At 37.4% G+C, this 22,230-nt stretch overlaps 1 protein-coding gene across 1 annotated transcript in view; it reads right to left on the reverse strand.

Annotated features, from left to right (window-relative positions):
• The window catches only part of MUSK (muscle associated receptor tyrosine kinase), an 87,420-nt gene that overhangs the window by 51,733 nt on the left and 13,457 nt on the right, over positions 1 to 22,230 (reverse strand). Inside the window, exons 3-5 of the mRNA XM_045814835.2 lie at positions 21,548 to 21,699; positions 16,811 to 16,938; positions 15,441 to 15,582 (exon numbers count right to left, since the gene is read on the reverse strand). Coding sequence (XP_045670791.2) covers positions 15,441 to 15,582; positions 16,811 to 16,938; positions 21,548 to 21,699 — 422 coding nt within the window. The remainder of the gene's footprint in view (positions 1 to 15,440; positions 15,583 to 16,810; positions 16,939 to 21,547; positions 21,700 to 22,230) is intronic.

The following is a 22,230-nucleotide window of genomic DNA, read 5'->3' on the forward strand; positions in this document are numbered from 1 at the left end:
CATTTAAGCTTGAGTACACTCATTCAACGTATGAGATTGTTGGTCATTTCGAGGTCAGACTATAGTCCTAGTTTTTCCATGCATCGTGCCTGCTTAGCCTATGATCCGTCTTGACCTCTGAACTTACTATTTTACCACCTATCAATTTTTAAATATTTGACTTCATGGTCTTTATTCCCTTTTAACTGCTTTATGTGTAATGGATCAGTCTTGTCTTCCAAACTGATGTGTAATCTCCGTTGGAGGGCGGAGGCAGGGAACGGCATAGCATACTTTACTTTTGTTGTTTTCTTTTCCTCCTAAAGTTTAGCATGGTCTCTTATAGAAAAAAGAAAATACTTAAAAGAGGAGGTGGGTACTGATTCATTTTCCTTTTCTACTTTCTTGGAATTGTTCAATAAGACATTTATAATAGAGAATCAGAGACTTCTCTTATTGGAATAATTTAAGATATAATCAACATCTGAGTTAAATAGTATATACATTATTTTCTTGAATACTTTGATTTATGGGGGACTTAGCACTATCATAGCAACCCATTTAAAATACGTTAAAAAAAAAAAAAGGAATATATTCCAAATCAAACCAAAATCAGTCTCCTTGTAATTACCACCCACAAGACTTAGTGTCTATTCCTATACACTGGACCAAAAAAAAAAAAAAAAAAAAAAAAAAAATCCATCAAATATTTTCGTTTTTCCAAGCTTGCTAGCTCCAGTTCACCATGCTGATTGCTAACTTTTGGACTTTCTTATCTCACCTTCTTATCTTAATTTACCCCCAGAACTAAAACTAACACATACATAGAGAGTCTTACGAATTCAAAGAATGGTAAGACTCTTTCTAATATTCTACTTCTGTGACTATACTATTTTTATTTGCATTTATATAAAAATACAGTTAGGTCATATTTCATTGAAAATCATGAATATCCAACACTTGTTTTTATACTTGCTCTTCAGTTTTGAACGTGAGTGTGTGTGTGTGGGGGGTATGATTTGATTTTAAGAAAGATAAATTAAATTTTTCCTATTCAATTCACTATATTAGTTGATTGGAGAAGAAATTTGGAGAGGGGAAGTGTGTTATTATATGGAAGGAGGGAAAGCCCTTAAGATTCCCAAGCAGAAATGAACACAGTCAGTAAGATCCACATACATCATGTAGACCTTGTGGAGAGGAAGAAAGAGACCAGAAGAGGAAACAGGCAGAACTGTGGGATGGCTCCCATTCTTCAGACAGCAAGAGTGAGAAGAGCCAAGAAGATAACAGGAATCTGGCCACCTAGGCCAAAGTCTCAGTGGAGGCTGCTATTTTACATTCTTGCTCTTTGTAGAATGGCATTGTTTATAATTTTTCTTAAAAGGCAAAGCCTTAAAGAAATCTCTGAACATCTGGTACTATCAGGATACCATTCTAGGACTTTTTCATTTTTCAATGAAATGATTTGCACCAAGCAGTTAATAAAGCACAGTTTTATAATATATGTTATGTATAAATATTATATATATGTATTATATATATTTTATGTATTATAATAACACACAGCTGGAAAGTACTGGAGGCTGATTTTGAAGCCAGGTCTTCTAGCTCTTTCTTTTTCATTTTTTTTTTTTTTCAGAGCTATTTCTAGCTCATGGTATCTTCCTGACTGATGAAAGCTATTTCTCCATCTGCCTTCAAAAAAAGAAGGTATATTTTATTTTTAAATTTCAGTCTGCCTTAGGGAGCTACATTCCAGATATTGATCGTGTTGAGGACCCTTTTTGTAGGTGTTAAAAGCATGTACTTAAATCCGTTCCTCAGTTATCTGAAAAGAGAGGAATCATTCTGTAGAAAGAGAAGTCCATTGTTGAGACCTTATTATTAAAACATGAATGCTAATCAATACTAGATTATTTGAATCCATTCTTAAATAGGCTACATTTGTCTCATCTAGCATTGCATTTTAAGAATTATTGCGTTGGAGATGCCTCGTAGAAGACAAGCACCACAGGCAGCAAAAAAGGTCATTTTAGTTGTTTTATTTTTTACTTGAAGAAATTGGCCCAGGGGATTGTTGAAAAGTAATCATAAGGAGACTCCGTGGTACTGTTTCTGGATAGATTCTGCTTTTCTTTTCCAATCATTAAAAGAACATGTGACAATAATAATAATAAACCTGAGTAAATACCTGGATTTTCTCTGCTCGCGTCTTGGTAGCTAAAGCAAAGAAACCCGACCCTGGTGTGCTGCCACTGTTTACGCTTCTGTTTCCTTTGAAGCAGAGCGATGCCTGAGGTTTATCCACTGGCTCCATCTCTGGAGGAACCAGAATGCAGACTCCGTTGGAAAACATACACAGCACCCTCACAAGCAGCCTTCCTTTGCATCTTCAAAGTAAGGCTGGCCTGGCTCTGTGACATCACGATTCTCTCAAGTGGCTTGGGCTGGACACATTTCTGTGGCCTTCGAGATCATAACATTTTCCTAGCTTGTAAATATGGATGGTGAATAATGACCATGAGCATGAAGTGTTTATCAAGTAAATCAGATAAGAGCCACACAAAGTTAACTTGTTTTTAGTTCAGCCCTAGATGTAGAGGGAGCAACTATTAAGAATATTTTGGTTAAAATGGTTCTGAAAATATATTAGAAGTTTAACTGTAAGCCAATGAAGAAGTTGGACTTCAGTTGTGATTCGTGTTTTTCATTCTTTAAAAAAGCATATATTCTGGTTTTCATGGGAGGAGATGCAAGCTGCTTAATTGCCAGGACAGAAGCCTTTCTTGGTTTACCCTTTTTTAAGGTTTTAATTGTAGGATACTTTTAGAGTTACAGAAGAGTTGCAAAGGTAGTGTAGAGGGTTTCCAGGTACGCTTCACCCAACTTCTTCCAATGTTAACATCTTATATAACATGGTACATTTATCAAAATCTTAGTTTACTTTTAAATAACATTTGGACCTAATCTCATGAAATGGAAGATACTTGAGCTCTGACACCAATCAAAGAAAGTAAAGTTTAGTAAGAACAAGAATTTTTTTATTTTTAAATTAGTACTACTATTACTGTTATTTTTAACTCACCAAAAATTGTAACTGGGAAAAGAAATAGGAGCTATAACCTTAAGCTTAAGTGGCACCATGGTGTCCTGGTTCTCTAAAGTGGCTTGGCTTGGGAACATTTCTGTGGTCTTTGAGATAGAGTTCCAGATGCCCAAGTTGGACCACAGCCCTCCAAACTGTAGGTCTCCATGCTAAAGAGATGACATTTGAAAACCCTGTCAAGAAGGGATACCATGTGTTCTAATCTCAGTGTTAGTCTGTGCATCAAATTGCAGCCCATTCTGGTTTTTAAGGCACCCCAACAGATACTGTCTCATACTCCGTACGTAGTCTGTCTTTTACTCCCTGACTCAGCAGCAGCCTGTGCTCTCATGATAAATCTGCTTCTCCCCTTCCCCCATCATATCACCATGTACCATGAGCTGCTGTTCATCAATCAAAATCTTGATGGACCTCACCTCTCTGAAGCTTTCCCTGATCTCCCACCATCTCCCCCTGTCTTGTACTGCTGTCACTGCAAACAGTTAAACTTGAATTTTTGTAATCAGTTGCTCGCATGCTCATCTTCCTCGCTGAATTTGAAAACTTTTCCAGAAATGAGCCATGTCTCTATCTCTGTATCCTTAGGAATAATCTCATTCCATGAAGTTTAGTAGGCACTCAACAAATGAATAAATTTGAAACTTATTCTAACTTTTATCCTATGAGTTATGGATAAGCTAACTTCTTCCTTAAATTTTTAAGCTTTGTCTGGAATAAAAACATTCCGAGTAGAAATCCTCAAGTCAGTGTTTCTCAGTGTGTGGTTCATAGACTACTCAGGTAAGGTTCACTTGGGAAATTGTTAACAGGCCTTAACACAGACCTATTCGATCTGAATCTCTGGGGAATGCATCCTAGAGCTATAACTTTTAATAAGATTTGCAGAGGCTTTTGATGTGCATTGAAGTTTGAGAACCACTGCCTTGGAGGGAGAGTTGTACTAATCCATCAATTTTGGTATTTCCAATTCTTTCCATAGAAGTTTTAAATTGAATATAATTAATGATGTGATAGTAAATTAAATGAAATAACACATTAGTATCAGGGCAAAGGAGACTTCCAGTCAGTTTAATGTCACAGATACTATGACTTGGATTCTGAGATACATGTCATGTAGGGCAAAAAACAAAATAAAAATAAAGTACACCATTCTCAGTACAAGGAGGGAAACAAAAGGCCGATTTCAGGAGAGACCATTCCTCTCCCACCCAGGCACTACATTTTTAAAGCAATTTCTCACTTAAGATTTACCTTAAAGCAGTGGATGATGGAATGATCGGTATTTTTGACAAGATTTTTTGGCGAACCACTATTTCTGTAGCAAGTAAAATATGTGGTAAGCTCAGGATGTGCACCAGGGTTGCTTTGGTTTTCCTATTGCGGATACTATGTTTTTTGTACAGATCTTCTCTAAACAGCCCCTTTCCTATTTGCCGGTAAAGGCACATCTTCCTATAGCTTCTTAGATAAGCTTTCTCTTACTACTTGTCCCAGTGGGGCCAAACCAAAGTTACAATCTCTAACAAGTACCCAGCATGCAGGTATAAGACATTGCTGATTGAAGATAGATTTATGTTCTTTGGAAACAGGGGGAGTGGTTGGTAATGTTGACATGCTATTTATGAAATCTGAGAGGCCTAAGCAGCAGTATTCTCTGGGTAGAATGCAAACAATGTAAACAGCAGGCAACAAGACCACCAACAGCCCATATTTATCATGGAGTCCCGTGTAGACACGGCATATATGCTATCGTAGTCCATTTTAAGAACTCTACGCTCTAGGTAATATCGCCCCCATTTCCCAGATGAGGAAATAGACTTGCAAAGGTTGAGTAAATCATCCGACCTCACGTAACTAGCAAGTGGCAAAGTCAGGATTAGCGCCCAGATCTATCTGCCGCTAAAGCACGCGAGCACTCCAGGGTGCTGGTCTACGAAACAACACAGAGAGAGAGAAGACTCAAGAATGAGGCAATGGAAGATGTCTTGCCCTGGGAACCAAGGCATCCGAGCTCCTTGCTAACTTGGACAAAGTACTGATTTTTCTAGTATTCGAGTTTCCTATCTGTGGAGTGAGGGGCGCAATTACAACTTCAGACTGAAAACCTATGATTTCTCTTCTGATGGAACCAAAGTTAATAAAAATCAGCTCTCTTTTAAAGAAAAATGTAGTGTTTTTTTTTTGTTTTTTGTTTTTTTGCCGTTGAACTTGATTGCTTCTACCTCAAAGATAAAGATGACATGTGGAATAAAGAGTGTGATTATCTCCACAAGTGTTTTTAAATCATTGCTTCTGTCACACAGAAGTTACATTAGTCTGAGAACTAACATTGATAACTATTATCTGAGTGACTGCTCTGTACAGTCTTAGAAGAGCTTTAAATATGTTAGTTTATCTTTTTTACAATATATGAGGTACAAAGTATTATTAACCTCCTTGTACAGGTGGGGAAACTGAGGCACAAAGAGACGAAACTACATGACATTCCACAAGCGGTGGAGCCAGGATCTGAACTCAGGAGTTTCCTCTAGATTCTGGAGCCCATGTTATTAGCCAGTATGTTAAGTTCCCTCTAAAAATCATGCCTTGACTATACCTTGACAGCCATGGGAATGAATATACTAATTACAATTTGAAAGTCATATGTTTGATTCCTGAAGGAAATAACTTAAGTGATAGTATTTGAATTCCGTATTGCCCTCGAGTTCTAATAGCTTTCTATTATATCTTTTCATGATTCAAAGTTGTTACATTTTGAAATTAAGGCCAGTGGAGGTATGGCCTTCTCTATCTTGCACAGTGTGAGATGAGTCTCTGTTGCATTAATCCATGCATTAAAGAGAAAGAATGTTTCCTTTTTTGTGTATGTATGCTTGAACTTGTGCTCTCATTTTGATACCTAAAAAAATGAAAATCAAAGCTTACTCTGATTAGAGTATGCATATTTCAGGTCACAGTAACTTCTCATTTCAAATAATATAATGTCCCCGCTATATTAAACAATTTAAGACAAATCTTTGAGGCACATTTTTTTTCATACCTGCAATTAAAGAGGGCCTACCTGTTTTTTTTCCACTTGATTTCATATCTGTTCAGTGCTCTAATCATTATATAAGTTTTTCTTTCCTTAGAGAACTTTAGTGACAGCTGTTCAACTAAAGGACCGCTGTGGCATTGTTTCTTGAAAGCACTATGGGACTTTCTAGATGGGAATGCAACACGATAGCCCCTAAAGTGGAAATCAGTGGATAGAACTATTTTTTTAGAGCATGCACCTTATTAATCATGCAGATTTAATTTCCCCCATGATAACCCCCAGGGATATCAAAGACTTATGCCTTTTTCTTTGGTTTGGTTTTTAGATACACAAGGTACTCATGACAGCAAATCAAACCTGTTAGTGGCATCAAGCAAGTAGAATTGATGCCGGGAACAGGACCACTGCAAATTTTATTAAAACTGCAGATCACTGAGAGCACAGCACACGTTGGGGTTTAAATACCTCTCTCTGTGGCATTTGTCATATTAAGAGCTGCAGCATAAACAAAGGAAAAAGCAAATCAAATGTTGTGTCCACATTACTTGATCACTTCCACTCTTCTAGATGCAATAAGGAAATCTGACCTCTAGGAAAGAAGGCAGCCAGAAGTCTAACATATTTAAAGACAGTGCCAATCTCTTGTAGTTAAATCTGTTGACATTTGCCTCTGGGACATTGTGTGTGTGTGTGTGTGTGTGTGTGTGTGTGTGTGTGTGTGTGTTTATATGTATGTATGTATATATGTTTATGTATGTATATGCATATATACAGATATGTATATGTGTATGTATAAGTGTATAATTTGTTTTTATCTTCTGGGATTCTGTTGTTGTCTGATATACTGCATGTCTGCAAAAAATCTTCCCAAAAAAGCCTTTGATAGATCAAGTCAGCCCTAAGGATACATGGGAAGGCCTTTCAGACTGCAGAGAAACAGACTGAGAACACTCAAGGGCCTTGACAAGTGATGAGGCTCATGCACTGAGGCCACTCACGTTCGCCAGGTGGCTCACCTTCCCTCCTCACTCCCCAAAATGCCTCTCTCAAGTGTTGAGACAGAGTTCTGCTTTTTGAGGCCTCCTGCCAATGAGGTATTGTTTAAACATTTGGGAAGCCTACAGTGACCCTCTGCCTCAGAGGGTCCTCTTGGTCCTGGTCTGCTTCAAGGGCTCTCATCTACATTTGTACTGGGGCTCAGCCACCTCTCCCCACTGATGATTGCTGACAGAGAACCCTCCCTTGGTTCCGGCTCCTCTTCTGTCCAGTTTTTTTCCTTTGTGGCTTAAATCTCCAAGGGTAAACAAGAAATAATAGAAAATGCAATTGACAGGTTGTCCAGTATATTCCAACCTACGTCTATTTTAAATGGAGTCTCAAGTATTCTACACTCAGCCAGTTGCTATACGCAAAGCAGAATTTGTCTGAATGTGAAATTCACAGATAGTAGTAAAATCGACACTCAGCTCCAAATACATCATTTCATAATAGCTAAGTCAAAGAATATAAAGAAACATGTAAGGATATAGGGAAATATAAGAAAATTAGATATTTATAAATTTTTTTAAAAGATTTTATTTATTTGACAGAGGTAGCCAGTGAGAGAGGGAACACAAGCAGGGGGAGTGGGAGAGGAAGAAGCAGGCTCATAGCGGAGGAGCCTGATGTGGGGCTCGATCCCATAACGCCGGGATCACTCCCTGAGCCAAAGGCAGACGCTTAACCGCTGTGCCACCCAGGCGCCCCTAGATATTTATAAATTTTTAAGTGGATATTTTCTAATGGTTAAAAAACTTACAGTGACTTCTCCACTCCAGCTAAAAATATTATCATATTCAAAGTGTTCATTTCTGTGGTGTAGTGTTTGTTAAACATGATTTTTTAAAGAATATCCCTCTGGTCAAAACTAGGAAAGTAAAAACTTGCATTTCAGAGGTCATCTAAAGCCTCCATGATGCAAGCTCTCCTTAAAATCTCCAGCTCTGCCATCCAAATCATCCCATTCCGTTGCCACATCCCTGTGCCACTGAGTGTGTGTCTTCCTGGCCTTTAGAGTACTTGGAGAAGACCGATTCAGTAAAGATACATAAGAGAGACAGTGTGGATCATTCTTTGGATACACACCATACCTAAAGTAGAACATGAGGCAGATTGGAGACACAGATAAGACTGTCTCTTGATTTAGAATTCCTCCTTTGGGGCACTAAAAAGTCTCTTTGTCTCTGTTTTCAACCTAACGAAACTAATATGCAGCAAATATAATTGGTGGTGGCAGGGGGGAGGGGACTACATGGAATCCTGCCACTGAAAATGATGCTTTCATCTCTGTGGGGAACTGATTGAAAGAAATGATCTCAAGAGGAAGGTGTATTTCTAGTTAAATATAAGGAAATCTTTATGAGCCAATATGATTGATTTATTTTTGTTTTATCATTATATATTCATTCTCAAATTTGGAGAGTGATCTCAGCTTGAGGGCAGAAACCACAAACCAAGTGTGATCATCTTTAAGACCAGTAAGATAAATCTCAATTTCAGAGATATTAAAATGTACAACAAAGAAAACAAATATAAGCCAGTGGTGAGTGTAAGAAACAAATGTCTCTGAGATTCACCCCAGCTATGGTAAAATATTTAAAAATGAACATCTTAGAATCTATGGAATATGATATGGAGATTTCTCTTGCCCTCATCACATCCTGCCATGAAACCTATCCTAAAGGCCATTGTCACAGAGGTACATGAGACAGGGGTTAAATTTTCCAAAGGACGAGCCTCCACCATTATGAGATGGACAACTCTCTTCTGCATTTCAAGTGACTATGGAATTTGGGAGACGATAGATACTTCTCCAGCAGTGTTAAATCATTATACCTGTATAGTTCTTCTCACCTAGCAGTAGTGCTTCCCTTTTCCATGAGAACTTACCTTTGTTTACTTTGAGTCTATAACACCCAACCACATGTAGAAAATGCTCATTGAGAAATCAGAACCCAAATTGAATTTTAGTGTTGGACCCTCCAAGCCACTATGGAATCATAGATTCCAGGTCTGCCCATAAAGTAAGAGAAAAGAGTCAAATGGGGGCAGAATCCACTAGCAGGTGCTGCCCTCTGCACTCCTTCACTTCCCACTGCATCCAGGTGGCTCCCTTCCTCTTGCAGGCCTCAACCTTACTGTCTTTATGGATTGATTCTTTCCCTAAGGAAATGGCATGTTTCATGTTCTGTTCATCAGGACCTCACCCTCAACCCCAGTTCTTCAGCCAATGGCCAAGTGTTGTGAATATCTAAACATAGGAACCAATTGCCTTTGACAAAACTTTTCCCATCCCTGAGTTTGTTCTAGAGCAGAATGGAGCAGAACTGCAAAAATAATATATCAAACCAATGAACAGAAAGATTGATGTTACTTTTTCAAAATAGTATAATGTTTGAAAGAAATAATTTTTTCCAAAACATAAATACATGTATTAATTCTTCCTCTTTATAAAAATCCAAAAAGTATAGAGACCTATGTAAAGCGTATGATAGACATTAACCTCCTATGTAATTCTGTATGCAGAGATGATGCCTATTAACAGCATAGTTTATACATTCTAATATAGAATATATAAAACATACTGTTCAGCTTTTCCACTTATGATCACATTAATATTCCGAATGAGTCAATATTTCTAACGAGATAGAACAGGACCTTGCACATAGAGAGCACTATATACGTACTTATTAAATAAGTAATAATAAATACAGCAAATAATTATATACTGTTTGCTGTGTGCATATATTAATTCATGTAATCATTGCAACAACCTAAGAGGTTAGTGCTAGTTTTTTTAACCCTATCTTAGAGATGAGGAAACTGAGGCTCATTGATGGAAAACAGACCCAAATCATATATCTGGTGGGTAATTGTGGAAGTTGAAGCATGTAGATTGATCTCATTCTTAATAGCTGCATGAGATTTTTTTCACATACTTTTATCAGTCTCCTAGTGATGCAAATTTATTTTATTTTTTGCAAATTTAAATTCTTTAAAAGTTTTTACTATTATAAATAACCGTGTGATAATCTTTAACATACACTTATGTATATAATTCCTCTAGATAAATGATCAGAATTAAATTATTGAGACAAATGTATACACATTTTAAAGTTTGATTTTTATTAAGAACAAAGAAAAACACCTCCACTACACTATACCAAAAAATAGGAATAGTTGAAAGTGTTGGTTTCTTTATTGATATCATCCTAATTGTTGTCGTTTATAAGTAATGTTTTTTCTTTGATAGTTTAAGATCACCTCTTTGTCTTTGGTGTTTATTATGATGATTCTGGGTCTGAAACTGTTAATATACCTGCTCTTTGTTTTTACCGATTGGGACTCATTGTGCTTCTCGTACTGGAAGATTTAAATCTTTCATTATTTTGGCAAGTTCTCAGTCATTATGTTTCTGAATATAGCCTCTCATGTTTTCTCTGTTCTCGCTTTCTGTAATGCATATCCTTAATTATTTCTTTAATTCAGTTTCATCTTTCCCATCTCTCTGCGCTGAATTCTAAATTCTGAAGAGGTGACTTCTAATGCATGCATTCTCTCTCTATCTCTAACATACCATTATTCATCCATTGAATTTTAATTGTAATCATGTTTTTCATTTGTTAAAATTATTTAATTCTTTATCAGAACTGCTTTTCTTCTTGTGTATTTTTCTTTGTTTTTTTTTCTCCCTTTGTGTCTTTAATTAATTTAAACATATTTATTTCCAATTCTCTATTATATTGTGTTAGCTGAATTTCCTGGGGTTTCGATCCCTTTGCATATTGTGTCGGCTAACTCTCGCTTAAGGCAGCTTGTTTCCTGTGGATGCTATAATTTTGCATTGTGAGCTCATCCTCAGTGTGGCTTTATTATGAAAATCCTATATAATCTGGGTAAGGTATTCTTTAAAGCTTTTTTGTTGTTAAATTTTTGGCCCAGGACCAGTTTTTATGTTAATTTCTCTAGCTTGGGAACACCCGATGGTGCTGGCATTATAGTTCTGAGCATTGAATACAGATTCATTCATAAGAAAACTTGTTTTTTTCTTTCTCATACCTAGAATTCAGGTAGACAAACAAGCCTCTGTATTGTCTTTCTGTACCATCAGATGGAATTTTTCTGGTCCATCTTTTCACTTCTGTGATTCTAAGCTTTCTAGAAGGTTCTCAGTGCTAACCTTCCTTCACAGGGGCCTGTCCCCTTAAGAGTCTTAAAACAAATATTCTAGGTTATAGAGATGGACACCTGTGCCATTGGCTCCAGAACAGTGCAGAACCAGCTCATGAGCTTACTGCTGTTTTTTCAATTCCTATTCGTTCCTGGCCTCTGGAGAGATATAATTTTATTCTGTGGGTTGTATGATTAATCCAGCAATTCTGGGTGTTTATAGTAGGAAGATACTCATGTTATCTTGTCTGTCATATTGCTGGTGCTATAAGTGTTTAATCCTACATTCATATATTTGGTATGAAAAGATGCCATGATTAATTGCTTCAACCATTCTCTTGCAATAATTCTCAAATCCTTTGCCCTGTTTTCCTTCCTGGCAAACTCCAGTGCCTGTATCTTGCCTTTGGATTTGGCATTCTACTTTTTCTGAAATTCTGCATTTTCTGCAATGAGGCACATTGATGTCACTCCATATTCATAGTCCCATTCTCTACTAAAACTTTAATGTTACCTAGGACTCCTAGTTCCCCTTGTGAATCATCTCTCCCATTCTCAACAGCTATTTTAAAACCTTTCCACTCTTCTCAGCCCTCCACCTTCCTTTACAGAAGTATTTTCAGAAGATAAACTTACTTTCTACTTCCTAAAGGAAATAGAAACCAACAAAGCTTTCTCAAATTCCATCTACCGAACTCATTAACTCGTGTATACTGGAGCATACCTCCTTTCTCCTTCCTATTACAAGGAAGGAAGTTCCTTCTTCCTAAGTACAGTGATCATATAATTTGAAGCCTGGATACTTTTGAAGGTACAAGGAGGACTCTATTAATAATTATTCCAGGACAACAGGTGTAAACCAGAACTGTCCTGGGCAAACTAGGACAAGTGGTCACCCTCTGTATAGGGTTTATCACTCTACTTCTCCCCTCAATACACTGTTTTTGCCTTCTCAAGCACCACCTTCCCTTGAATATTCTACCTCTCTCCTTTATATTTAAATGTCCTTTTCTCTGAGCCCCTTCTCATTCACATTTTAACATTTTCAGTATTTTTTAAAACATTTTAATCTTTTTAAAAGAGAAATCTTGCAAAGCAACATTACCTATGTACCACGTATACCTCTAGCTACTGCTCGCTTTTTTTGACTTTTCCCTTTTCTTTACCAAATTCATTGAAAAATTTGTTGATACCCACTCTTTTTTTCAGCTCCTATTCTCCATCATTTATAGAATCGTGGCTTTTTCTCTCACCCCTATTCTGACACTACTCTTGGCAACGTCACACACGATTATCTGTTCCTTAATGGAACACACAGTATCTAGCATCACTCAGTCTCTTAGACCCCTCTGTGAGTTAGTTGTCCTCTCTGTTCTTAGTTTCTTAAAATGGCACAATGATAGGACTTTCTTCACTGTTAGGATTCAATAGAATAACCCATGTAAGAATTTAGCGTTTTAAAATGTTAGCCATCCCGTTGCTCATCCTTTTGGAAAGACATCCATGTTTGGCTACCCTTGAATTAGATGGTTTCATTAGTAATTTTATATGTCACTGTTTGAACTTTTTAAGATAAGACAGAAACGTAGAATATCTTTATGTTGCCATTCCAGAGATCCAGCAGCCTGAGGATGGCGATCTAGAAAGGGAGCTTAACTTTCGTGTTGAAGGCTGTTTCATGTTCATTACAGAAGCTAAGATTTGGTGAAAACACTCTGCCAAATCCACACTTGGTATGAATCTCCCGTTAGAAGCTAGCAACGACAAACTTTTCCATGGCATGACCATGTGCAGTATGTGCAGCCCGGCATTGGATGACATTATGGAGTTCTCATTCTAATTTGCTCAAACTAGTTTTCAGAGTTACTGACATAATGCATAACAAATGCTCATCTGCCTCCCTGACAGCCCTGCCTATCTTGGCCCTCATTATTGGCCAGGTAATAGGTCTTTACAGACACATTCGGGGTTGTGCCAGCTGCTTTTCAGTTGGTTTTTCACCTGTTCTGAATTGTTGGTTAAATTGGGCCTTCCTTTAAATAGATCATGTCTGCCTTATATCTTGTGTAAATGCCTTAACTGTTTCTTTAAGTGGAAGCCAACCTTGCAGAACTTCAAGAGAAGCTACACAGATTTGCTACAATTTTAATGCTCTAATAGTAATGATTATAATTGATGCCATTTATTAAATGTTTATTATGTACTGACAACTCTGCTAAGCATGTCACAAATTTTCACATATATTGGCTGCTTTAATAGGGACTAAAATGGAGTAGAAATAGATGTGTGCTAAAAGGATCATCTTACCTACTGTTAGAGTAACTTTAGATGATATTATGAACTCTCAATACTAGCAAGTTTAATAAGACCTCTCTATATATTAACTGTTAAGGCAATGAGCATGACCATTTAAGTGTTAAGAAGAAAGAAGACCGTATTCAGTTTTACTGATAGGTATGATGCAAAATTAAATGGCAAAGCAAGACCAAACTGTGTAATTGGACTCCAGCTAATTGTGATTTGTGTTCATTTTCTCTAGGTCAGTGTTAAAGCAAATATTTTCAGTATCTATGAAGACAGTGACCTATATTATAATACAGAGGGCTTATATTTAATATCTTGAAGAGGAAAATCTTTATGATATTATGTACAAATGGATAACATTCATTCTGTATTATTCCACGTACAGTTCAAGGAAACACTGAATCCAGGCAGATAATGTCCAAATGTGTGATCGAGTGTGTTTGTGTGTTTTTTTTTCACTGAATAAGTCACATCAACTGGTTATTGCATACTGAGCTTTAAATACCATTGCTAATGCAGAAGATACTAAATTATAGCAACTGTGCTGAAAAAATATATGTATATATTTACATCTGACGGCCATTATTCCCATCAACTTCATTCTTTTCTATGAGGAGTTAATAGAGATTCTATGAGCAATTGATGCAATGATAATAAAGATGTAATAAAGATGTTACCTCAATTAGAAGCAAATGTGGGAAATGAGATTATTAATACTGTGAGAGGAAGGCCTGCCTAGGAAATAAAGATAATCTAAAGGGAGCTAATAGAAAATGGTATGATTGAGAAGGAAGAGATGTGGGCTTAAGGGAGTAGGATGGAATCAAAGTAAGCCTTGGGGAACTCCCGAAGTCTCTCCCAATTGAACTGTAATATGGGCCAGTGTGAGAAAGTCCAAATATTTTATCAATCAGATAAGAGAAAGCAGAAAAATAGGTGATGATTCTTATAATCAGCATTTATTGAGTGTTTACAAAGGGCCAGGCACTCTGCTAGCTACTATCAACACCTTACCTCACTGAACACCCATAACAAATCCCACTTTTCAGAGGAGAAAACTGGGAGCCAGAGAGATTAATTCTACAGCACCCAACAGGAAGAGCTGGAAAGAGTTTTGTGCTTAGCTTTCTCACTGAGCAGGCATGCTGGTAGTTTCTATTTTTAAGCAAAATGTGATGTAATTTTAGGTCAGGAAGGATCTAACAATCAAATGGGTAGAATACCTAGCCCTATCTGGATTCTGATTTCTCAGTGAAGACCTTTACAACTAGTTGCTGAATTGGTTGGCTTTAAAAGGAGATTTTTAAAAATGAAAAATACTCACAGAACTAAGAATATTTTTAGGTATACATTTGAGTCAATATTTTTCTCAACCCTTTGTGACAGAATACAATCTGAAAAAAGTTACTTTTTTTCTTTTGATCTTTTTAAAAGTCATGTCTATATTCTGAAAAAAATAAAATAAGAGTTTTCAAATATATAACAAGGGAGAATTGTCTAAGCCAAACAGAAGTTCTGAGCTGGCGTCCTACTGTTTTAGTATTTTAGTGAATTTAGTCTGTTTTGGTAAAAATTATCAGTGATTGTGGGCAATAGATGGAATATGACCTGTTATACTAGCAAACACTTCTTTCTCTTTTCACTTTTTCTTTTCAGAGTTTTGACCTTATGCTTTAGTATCTGGAATAGTTGAGGGAACTGGTCTACCTACATCTCTACCTTTGCAAGCTAATGTCCAGCCTTCACAGTAGAACGTGAGGCCCTTCTAAAAGCACCATAATGGGAAGGAATGCAACTCCTTACCCTCAACTTCCAGCTTCACCAATTTGGAATATGCCGTCCCGAGGCTGTTTTTTGCCACACATCGATAATGTCCTGCATCTTCCTTTTGCACATTATGAATCCTTAAACTCCCAGATTCAAGAACTGCAATGCGGGAATTTTCCTGCCAGGGATAGGGACATGAATTTTAAAACTTCCATGGCTTTATTAAGAAATCATTTGCCTTACTTCATCAGATCATCATCATCGCTGCTATCATCAAAAATATCATTTGAACATTTATTTGGCATTTATTTTGTATAACATACAATATTAAATGGGACAATATAAGATTACCTAAATTAATTTTAACAATAATTCTGTAAGATATAGTTTATTTTCATTTTCTTTCATCACATGGGGACACCAAAGGCTTATTTGATTTCCTAAAAGTCACACCCAAGTCTGTTTGATTCAAAACACTCTGTATGGTATCCTTAGAGGAATATATGTCTTTTGAAAAATTGGAAAATTCTACAAATAATATAAAAACTCGTCTTAGAAGTTAAAACATCAAAGTTATCTTCCCTTTGGGGACTCTAAACTCAGTATCATACAAAAATTCTTATGTTTTTATTGTAGGAAATCCACCAATATTTGTAACAAAAGGAAAGTCAGAAATTCTATAGATTATTGTAAACAATTTACCATTATACTTCATTTCAATTAATTGACATATATCAATACCTGCGTATTCTCTGTGAAATATTCTGAGCATAGTAAGGTGAAAAACCTCACTGAGTTCATAGTTAGTAGATGGCAACGGTGATGCAGTGTAATCATTTACCAGTAAGTGTAGGTATGAGATACAAAAGCAATACAAAAAAAGCATATACATAATAGATTTTTAATTTGACTGCTCTGTGACTGAGGTATTTGCCAGGGAGTTAGTTAACCAGTCTTGATGTCCGTGCTCTAACTTCACTCGAGGTTCTCACTCCTTTTCTTCCAAACCTCCTTTCTCACTTACCTCCCAGAACCCGTTGGTCGGGTCTAAGACCTGGATTTTAGTTTCATGTTTTTTTATCTCCTCTGTCCCAAAGATTCAATGTCAAAAAATAAAATGATTCAACTAACTGACCAATCAACAAAGAAACACTCTAGCTTTGCTTTGCTTCCTTTTTCATCCCTGTAAAGAACTACTGGCCCCCAACTCTTTTTTTCCCTAGCCAACTCCAACTGGAATGCCTTATAGTTTGTGTGTATGGGAACAGGAAAATATAAGTTTGGTTAAAATGTTATATATGGGAACAATTTTATACTAGAAATTTGTAACCATGTAACTGACTTTGCAAAGATTTGTTGTATTTGAAAACAAGTTGTATAGACATGTTTTCATAATAATCACTTACCCTGAGAGCACTGTCCCCTTTAATCCATGACACTGATGGTTTGGGATTGCCCATTGTGGTACATGGTAGAACTGCCTTTAATCCTTCTATTATTTTTACATTTATGGGAGGACGAGTTATTTTCGGCTCTAAAGGGAAACAAAAATTCAAAATTAAAAAGGTAATATGGCTGCATTAAACTTTCTCTTTTCTATTTAAGTCTAAATATCTACTTTAAGAATAATTTATTACATTATAGGATTTACCAAATGCTAAGACAGGTTTTGAGTGGATATCAGACAGAAATCATTTTTCAAAGTTTAGGTTATTTCTTTTATTCATATCTTATTTGAAAAACACAGATTCATGAAACATATTAGGAGTTTGAAGTCATAGTATTCTTCACTTTAAAAGATAGTTAATGAAAAGTGGATTAAAATAAACTGTCACCATAACAGTTCAACATTATTTAATTCATACCAACAGACACGAAAACATTTTAAGAGACATTTTTGATATATTTTTCATATGGTTCTGAGTTATTTTTTCCCTTTCCCTTTAGTCTCACTTTGACTCTTAAATTTGGTGATTAAGAATTAGATACATTTATTCTCTAGAAAGTAAACTAGACGTTATTATATCAGTAATTGGAGAAATTCTGTCATAGAATTTAGAGTAATTGTACTCTGTGAAGCAAACTTTTGTAATTTACTATTCTGTGAAATGCTTTTACATTAATTCTGTCAGAAGAAAGTTTATGCCAGCTACTGTTTATTCTCTGATAGTAAGCTTTCAGAAGAAGTTATTAAATCTAATGTATAGAAGAATTGACAAGTTTAGGAAGCCTGTTATTTTACTACATGAAACATTCATAAATAATGACAACTACATTTATTTCCTTAGGAATTTCATGTTACAGATACAAAACAGAGGTCTGTCTTTGCAGGAGAGACTACTGAGAAATGGATACATTTTCTTTCAGGTCATGTGCTAAAGTCAGTGTGTTACTTTGAGGGAGAAAAGCATGAAATAAGGACTTTTTCCTCCTATTTTAATTGTGCATGTGGGGGTTGGTGGTGGTTGGAAGTGATATTTGCAAAGACTGCATGATCTGTTGATGTTTAATCTAGGCATTTATTGCCATTTAAAGTTGGTATGGTCTTGGATTATGGCAAAATTACAAGACAGGCTTTAAACGTGTTATAGGAAAATATCAACTTTGTCACTTTGCCTGCTGTCTAAAGCACACAACTCTCCTCAGCAACCACAGTGAACACCTACATTTAGATGATGGCCAGGCACCTCAATTGTGAGTTGGGTTGTCATACGGCTGCTGGCAAAAGCTTAGCTTAAGAGTTGATATTCCTGTGACCTAGTCCAAGAGAGTGTTACCCATTCCTTCCCTTGGGTTCTTTGAACTGATCCCTATGCCAGATGTCTTAAGCAGATAACCTTTGTTTAAAGCAAATAACTCCTATCTTCTCAGTGAAATAGATGTCTTGGTCATTTTTTTGGGTGAGAGGTGAAGAGAACTCTTGTGGGAACTTGAAGATAAAGTGAACTGGGAATGAGTTAAGCATTGATGTTGAGTCATGGATTCCCCACTGTAAGGGGACACTCTTTGAGTGGAGCCATGAGCACTGGCTCATCTGAGCTGGTCATGATGTTAGTGGGATGCTGGAAGCATCATGCTATGTCAGCATGGAACCCTTAGTTGATGGACCATAAGGAACTTGGGGGAGGGGACTCCTGGGAGAGATCCTAGGGTAGCTGGAGTAGTGATGGAGGCTAGGGTCTTGGGGGTCTCAGGAAGAAGTTCTCTACCAAGAGGTGTGGGAGTATTCTAAAATGTTAGCAACTGGGATGGCCAAACCTATGTATATCCACATGACTGGGTGAGCTTTCCTAAGGAGAAGGTGGAGAAAAGAAGAGAAGATTAAGGATGGATCAAAATAAAGAACATTTAGTGCCAGAGAGAATATGAGAAATGTTCAAAGGAAAGGTAGCACCACAAAATAGTGAAATACTTAAATGTGCTCTGTCTTTAGAATCAAGCCTTTGTTATTTAGCAAAAGAGAACATCCCGGTTTCCTTACTTGATTTTCTCACTGCCCCACATGCTGGAAGAAAGCTTTCTTGTGGGTACACCCCACCCACTTACAGAACCCCCAGACCAGCTTCTCCACAATGTCCCACTAGCCCCTCTACATTCCTATTCTAATGACTCGAGGACTTCATTTATAGGTATGATCAAACATAAAAGATTAATAGATGTTCGAGAAAAAACATGAACATGGAAAAAAAAGAACCACAAAATCAAATCTTATCATGAAGAAAACAGAAATAAAGCAAGGAAAGGAAGAATTTTTTTTTTTTTTAATGCACTAGTTGGGGCTGACTGAGTGGCTCAGTCAGTTAAGCATCTGCCTTGGGCTCAGGTCATAATCTCAGGGTCCTGGGATCGAGCCCCACTTCGGGCTCCCCACTCATCGGGGAGTCTGCTTCTCCCTCTCCCTCTCTCTCTGTCCCTCCCCTCTGCGCATACTCTCTCTCTCAAGTTAAAAATAAAATAAAAACTTTTAAAAAATAAAATAGTAAAAATGCATTAGTGATATCGTTACAGAGACTTGAGCAAATATTGCGTCATATAACACATAGAGTTTGCTCTGAAAAAGAAGGAGCAGAGAAGTAATTCCTAGAAATTATGGGTTTTTAAGATCAAAGTACTCAGTATAAGGGCAGAATAGTAGAATGGTCATATTGAAGACTTGAGTTCACGATATGGAAAGAAAAGTTAAATAAATCTCCAAGAAGATAGAATAAATATGATGAGAAAATATTGGGGTCATGAAAAATGGAAAAAGAGATCTAATATTTGTTAATTAAATGTTTAAGAATGAAATAAAATGAAGAGGAAGAAAAATAGAAAAAAGTATATTTCATTTTGGAAAAAAAAAAAACCTTTGGTTTTAGATTCAAAAGGCCCACCTAAAACTGAGTAGGAATAATAAAACACACCTAACATTCTTGTGAATTTGAGAAATTTATGAATTCTAGAAATGAAGAGAAAAAATACTAAAATTTTTAAGAAAGATAAACACTAGACTTACCTACAGGGATAAGAAAAAGATTTCTCAGCTGTAGCATATGAAAGTGAATAATTATTTAATAAAAGCTAAGGGAAGAGCCTTTTTAAACTCTCATCTGTACTGAGACAAATTATTATCCAGGAGTAAAGGCAAAGTAAAGACTTCCAGCGATGCAAAGATTCAGAAAATACATCCTCAGATTTTATACGATCACATGCTCACACTTTGAAAAGAAGCAGCGACTGACTTCCTTCAGCAAAACGATGACCACAAAGTAGAAAGATGAAGGATAAAAGAAATAGTGATGACAATCAGAGATAACAACAAAACTTGTGATAAAGTTCCTGGGTGGAACCGACCCGCTGATTTGTATGGCACCCACCAGCATGTTGATGTGATCTTTGCCATCAGCAGTGTGGTGTCAGAGAGAAGGAAGGAAGTAAAGGTTACATTATGACAAGGTGGGCAGTCTGCAAGCAGCTAGGGCTCCCAGCACTGGAGGTCATGAGATCTGAGGGTGCTGATAAGAGTGCTGGATGATAGAACACCAGGTAGGAGAGAAAGCCAAGTGGAGAGAGAACTGAGGGAGGTCCCAATTGGGGGTCAGTGGAAGGGAGAACAGAGGAGTCAAGGGCAGGAGAACGTGAGCGCGCTGGTGATGGCTGCATAGTGGGAGTAAAGAAGTGAGAGCTGGACTCTGTTCTTAGCTGAGAAAGAGACGATGGAGTTTGTGCCTTCTCTCTGGAGGCACATCATGAGGGTGGGAAAGTGTTTTCTTCATGGGACAGGGCTAGAAATAGAAGCATCCATGTTCAGAGTATGACATACTGTAGCTTACGATTTTAAATACAGATCATTTCCTGGGGGTGACAAGGTCATTGATGGGGTTGACTGATAAAAGGTTAAGGCAAGTATCATTGGACTTGTGGAGGTCAGGAGTTGTAGGGATGAAATGGCTAGAGGCTGTTTTACAGTTGTTCAAATCCCTTAAGATGATAGCAGGAGTAGGGATGGATAGAAAGAGAATGAGTCTGGAATCAAAGTCTTTGGTAGATGTTGGGGGGGCCGGTGCAGGGGAGTGCCTAGAAGTGAGTAGGTGACTTGAATAGATGTACAGGATGGAATGGCTAGAATGGCACACGCCCTCATGAGAGGAAGGATTTTGCACAGCAGTAATGGCTTGAAAGGGGCCTAGGAGTCCTTGCTAGCCCTGTAGACAAGAAGAGTGGGGAAAAATAAACAGCCTCCAGTGAAACAGAAAAGCCACTCAAGTTTGAAAAGTCATCCAAGAAAATCAAGTTTGAAATAAGTCAAAAGGGTAGAAGTATCTGCAAAGAGATTAGAGATAAAAAGCGCATCTGGTTGGAACTGTTTTAAAGGTGCAGGGAGAAGATTTTAGAGGGAAGTTGCCTGGTGGTGGAAGGCAAGATGGAGTGGACAAGGCGCTGTGGACAGGCAAGAAAACAGGAGAGGCTAGAGAACTAAGGGGCTTGCCTGTAGTGGAGGACAGGAATACAAGGTGTAGCATTCACTGCCTCAAGGTTGTGTTTTAAACTTGAACTTGGCTGGCTGCTGAGCCTGCAGGTGTGCGGGAGGCTCTTTTTACTGCCTGCTTTGGGGTGGACCAAGTCAGCTTTAACATCATGAGCAGAGGCTCTCTCCCACTCACTCATCTTCACTTGAAGAGCCCCGCAGCTCTCCACGGCGCCCCCCACGCCGTTGTTGGCTGTGCAACAGTAGATGCCATCGTCACTGTCTTCCACGCTCAGGATGGTGAGGAGCTGCCCGTTCTCGCGAATGCTGTACCGGGTGTCAAAGAGCCTGCAGGTCACAGACAGCAGTGGCAGGTTAGGACCTCCTCTGTGATGTTTTTCGGCTATGACTAACTGATCAAAACAGATGGCTTGTCAATGGAGGAAGCAGATTAAAAGCAAAAGGAAAGTTGAATGAGTTCTGAATAATAGAATAACCTTAGTTGGTAATAGAAAGCTAACATTGCATCCTAATCTTCCCTATGCTCCAGTAATCAAAGCACCACTGAGTCCCTCCAACATGCTTTCAGAAGGTGGTATCTGTTGATAAGAGCAAACATAAAGTTTACTTTATTCAGCAAAGTATTTAATTACCAAGATACATGAGTTTTCTCCCCATAGTTACTGGAAAGTTGCGGCCAGGGAATGAACACACCATGTAAATGTGACCAGTGGGAAGAACTAAATATTTATAGAAGTGACTAACAATTAACTGGGCATTCATTATTAAACAAATATTTGTTGAGTGCCTGATAAGTGCCAAGCATAATTCTAGTTCCTTGGAATATATAAAGAAGCAAAACAGCTTCAAACTGTAAAA

The sequence above is a fragment of the Ursus americanus genome, chromosome 18 (genome assembly GCF_024610735.1).
Source record: "Ursus americanus isolate L20-20 chromosome 18, mUrsAme1.1.p, whole genome shotgun sequence".
NCBI classification, from domain to species: domain Eukaryota; kingdom Metazoa; phylum Chordata; class Mammalia; order Carnivora; family Ursidae; genus Ursus; species Ursus americanus.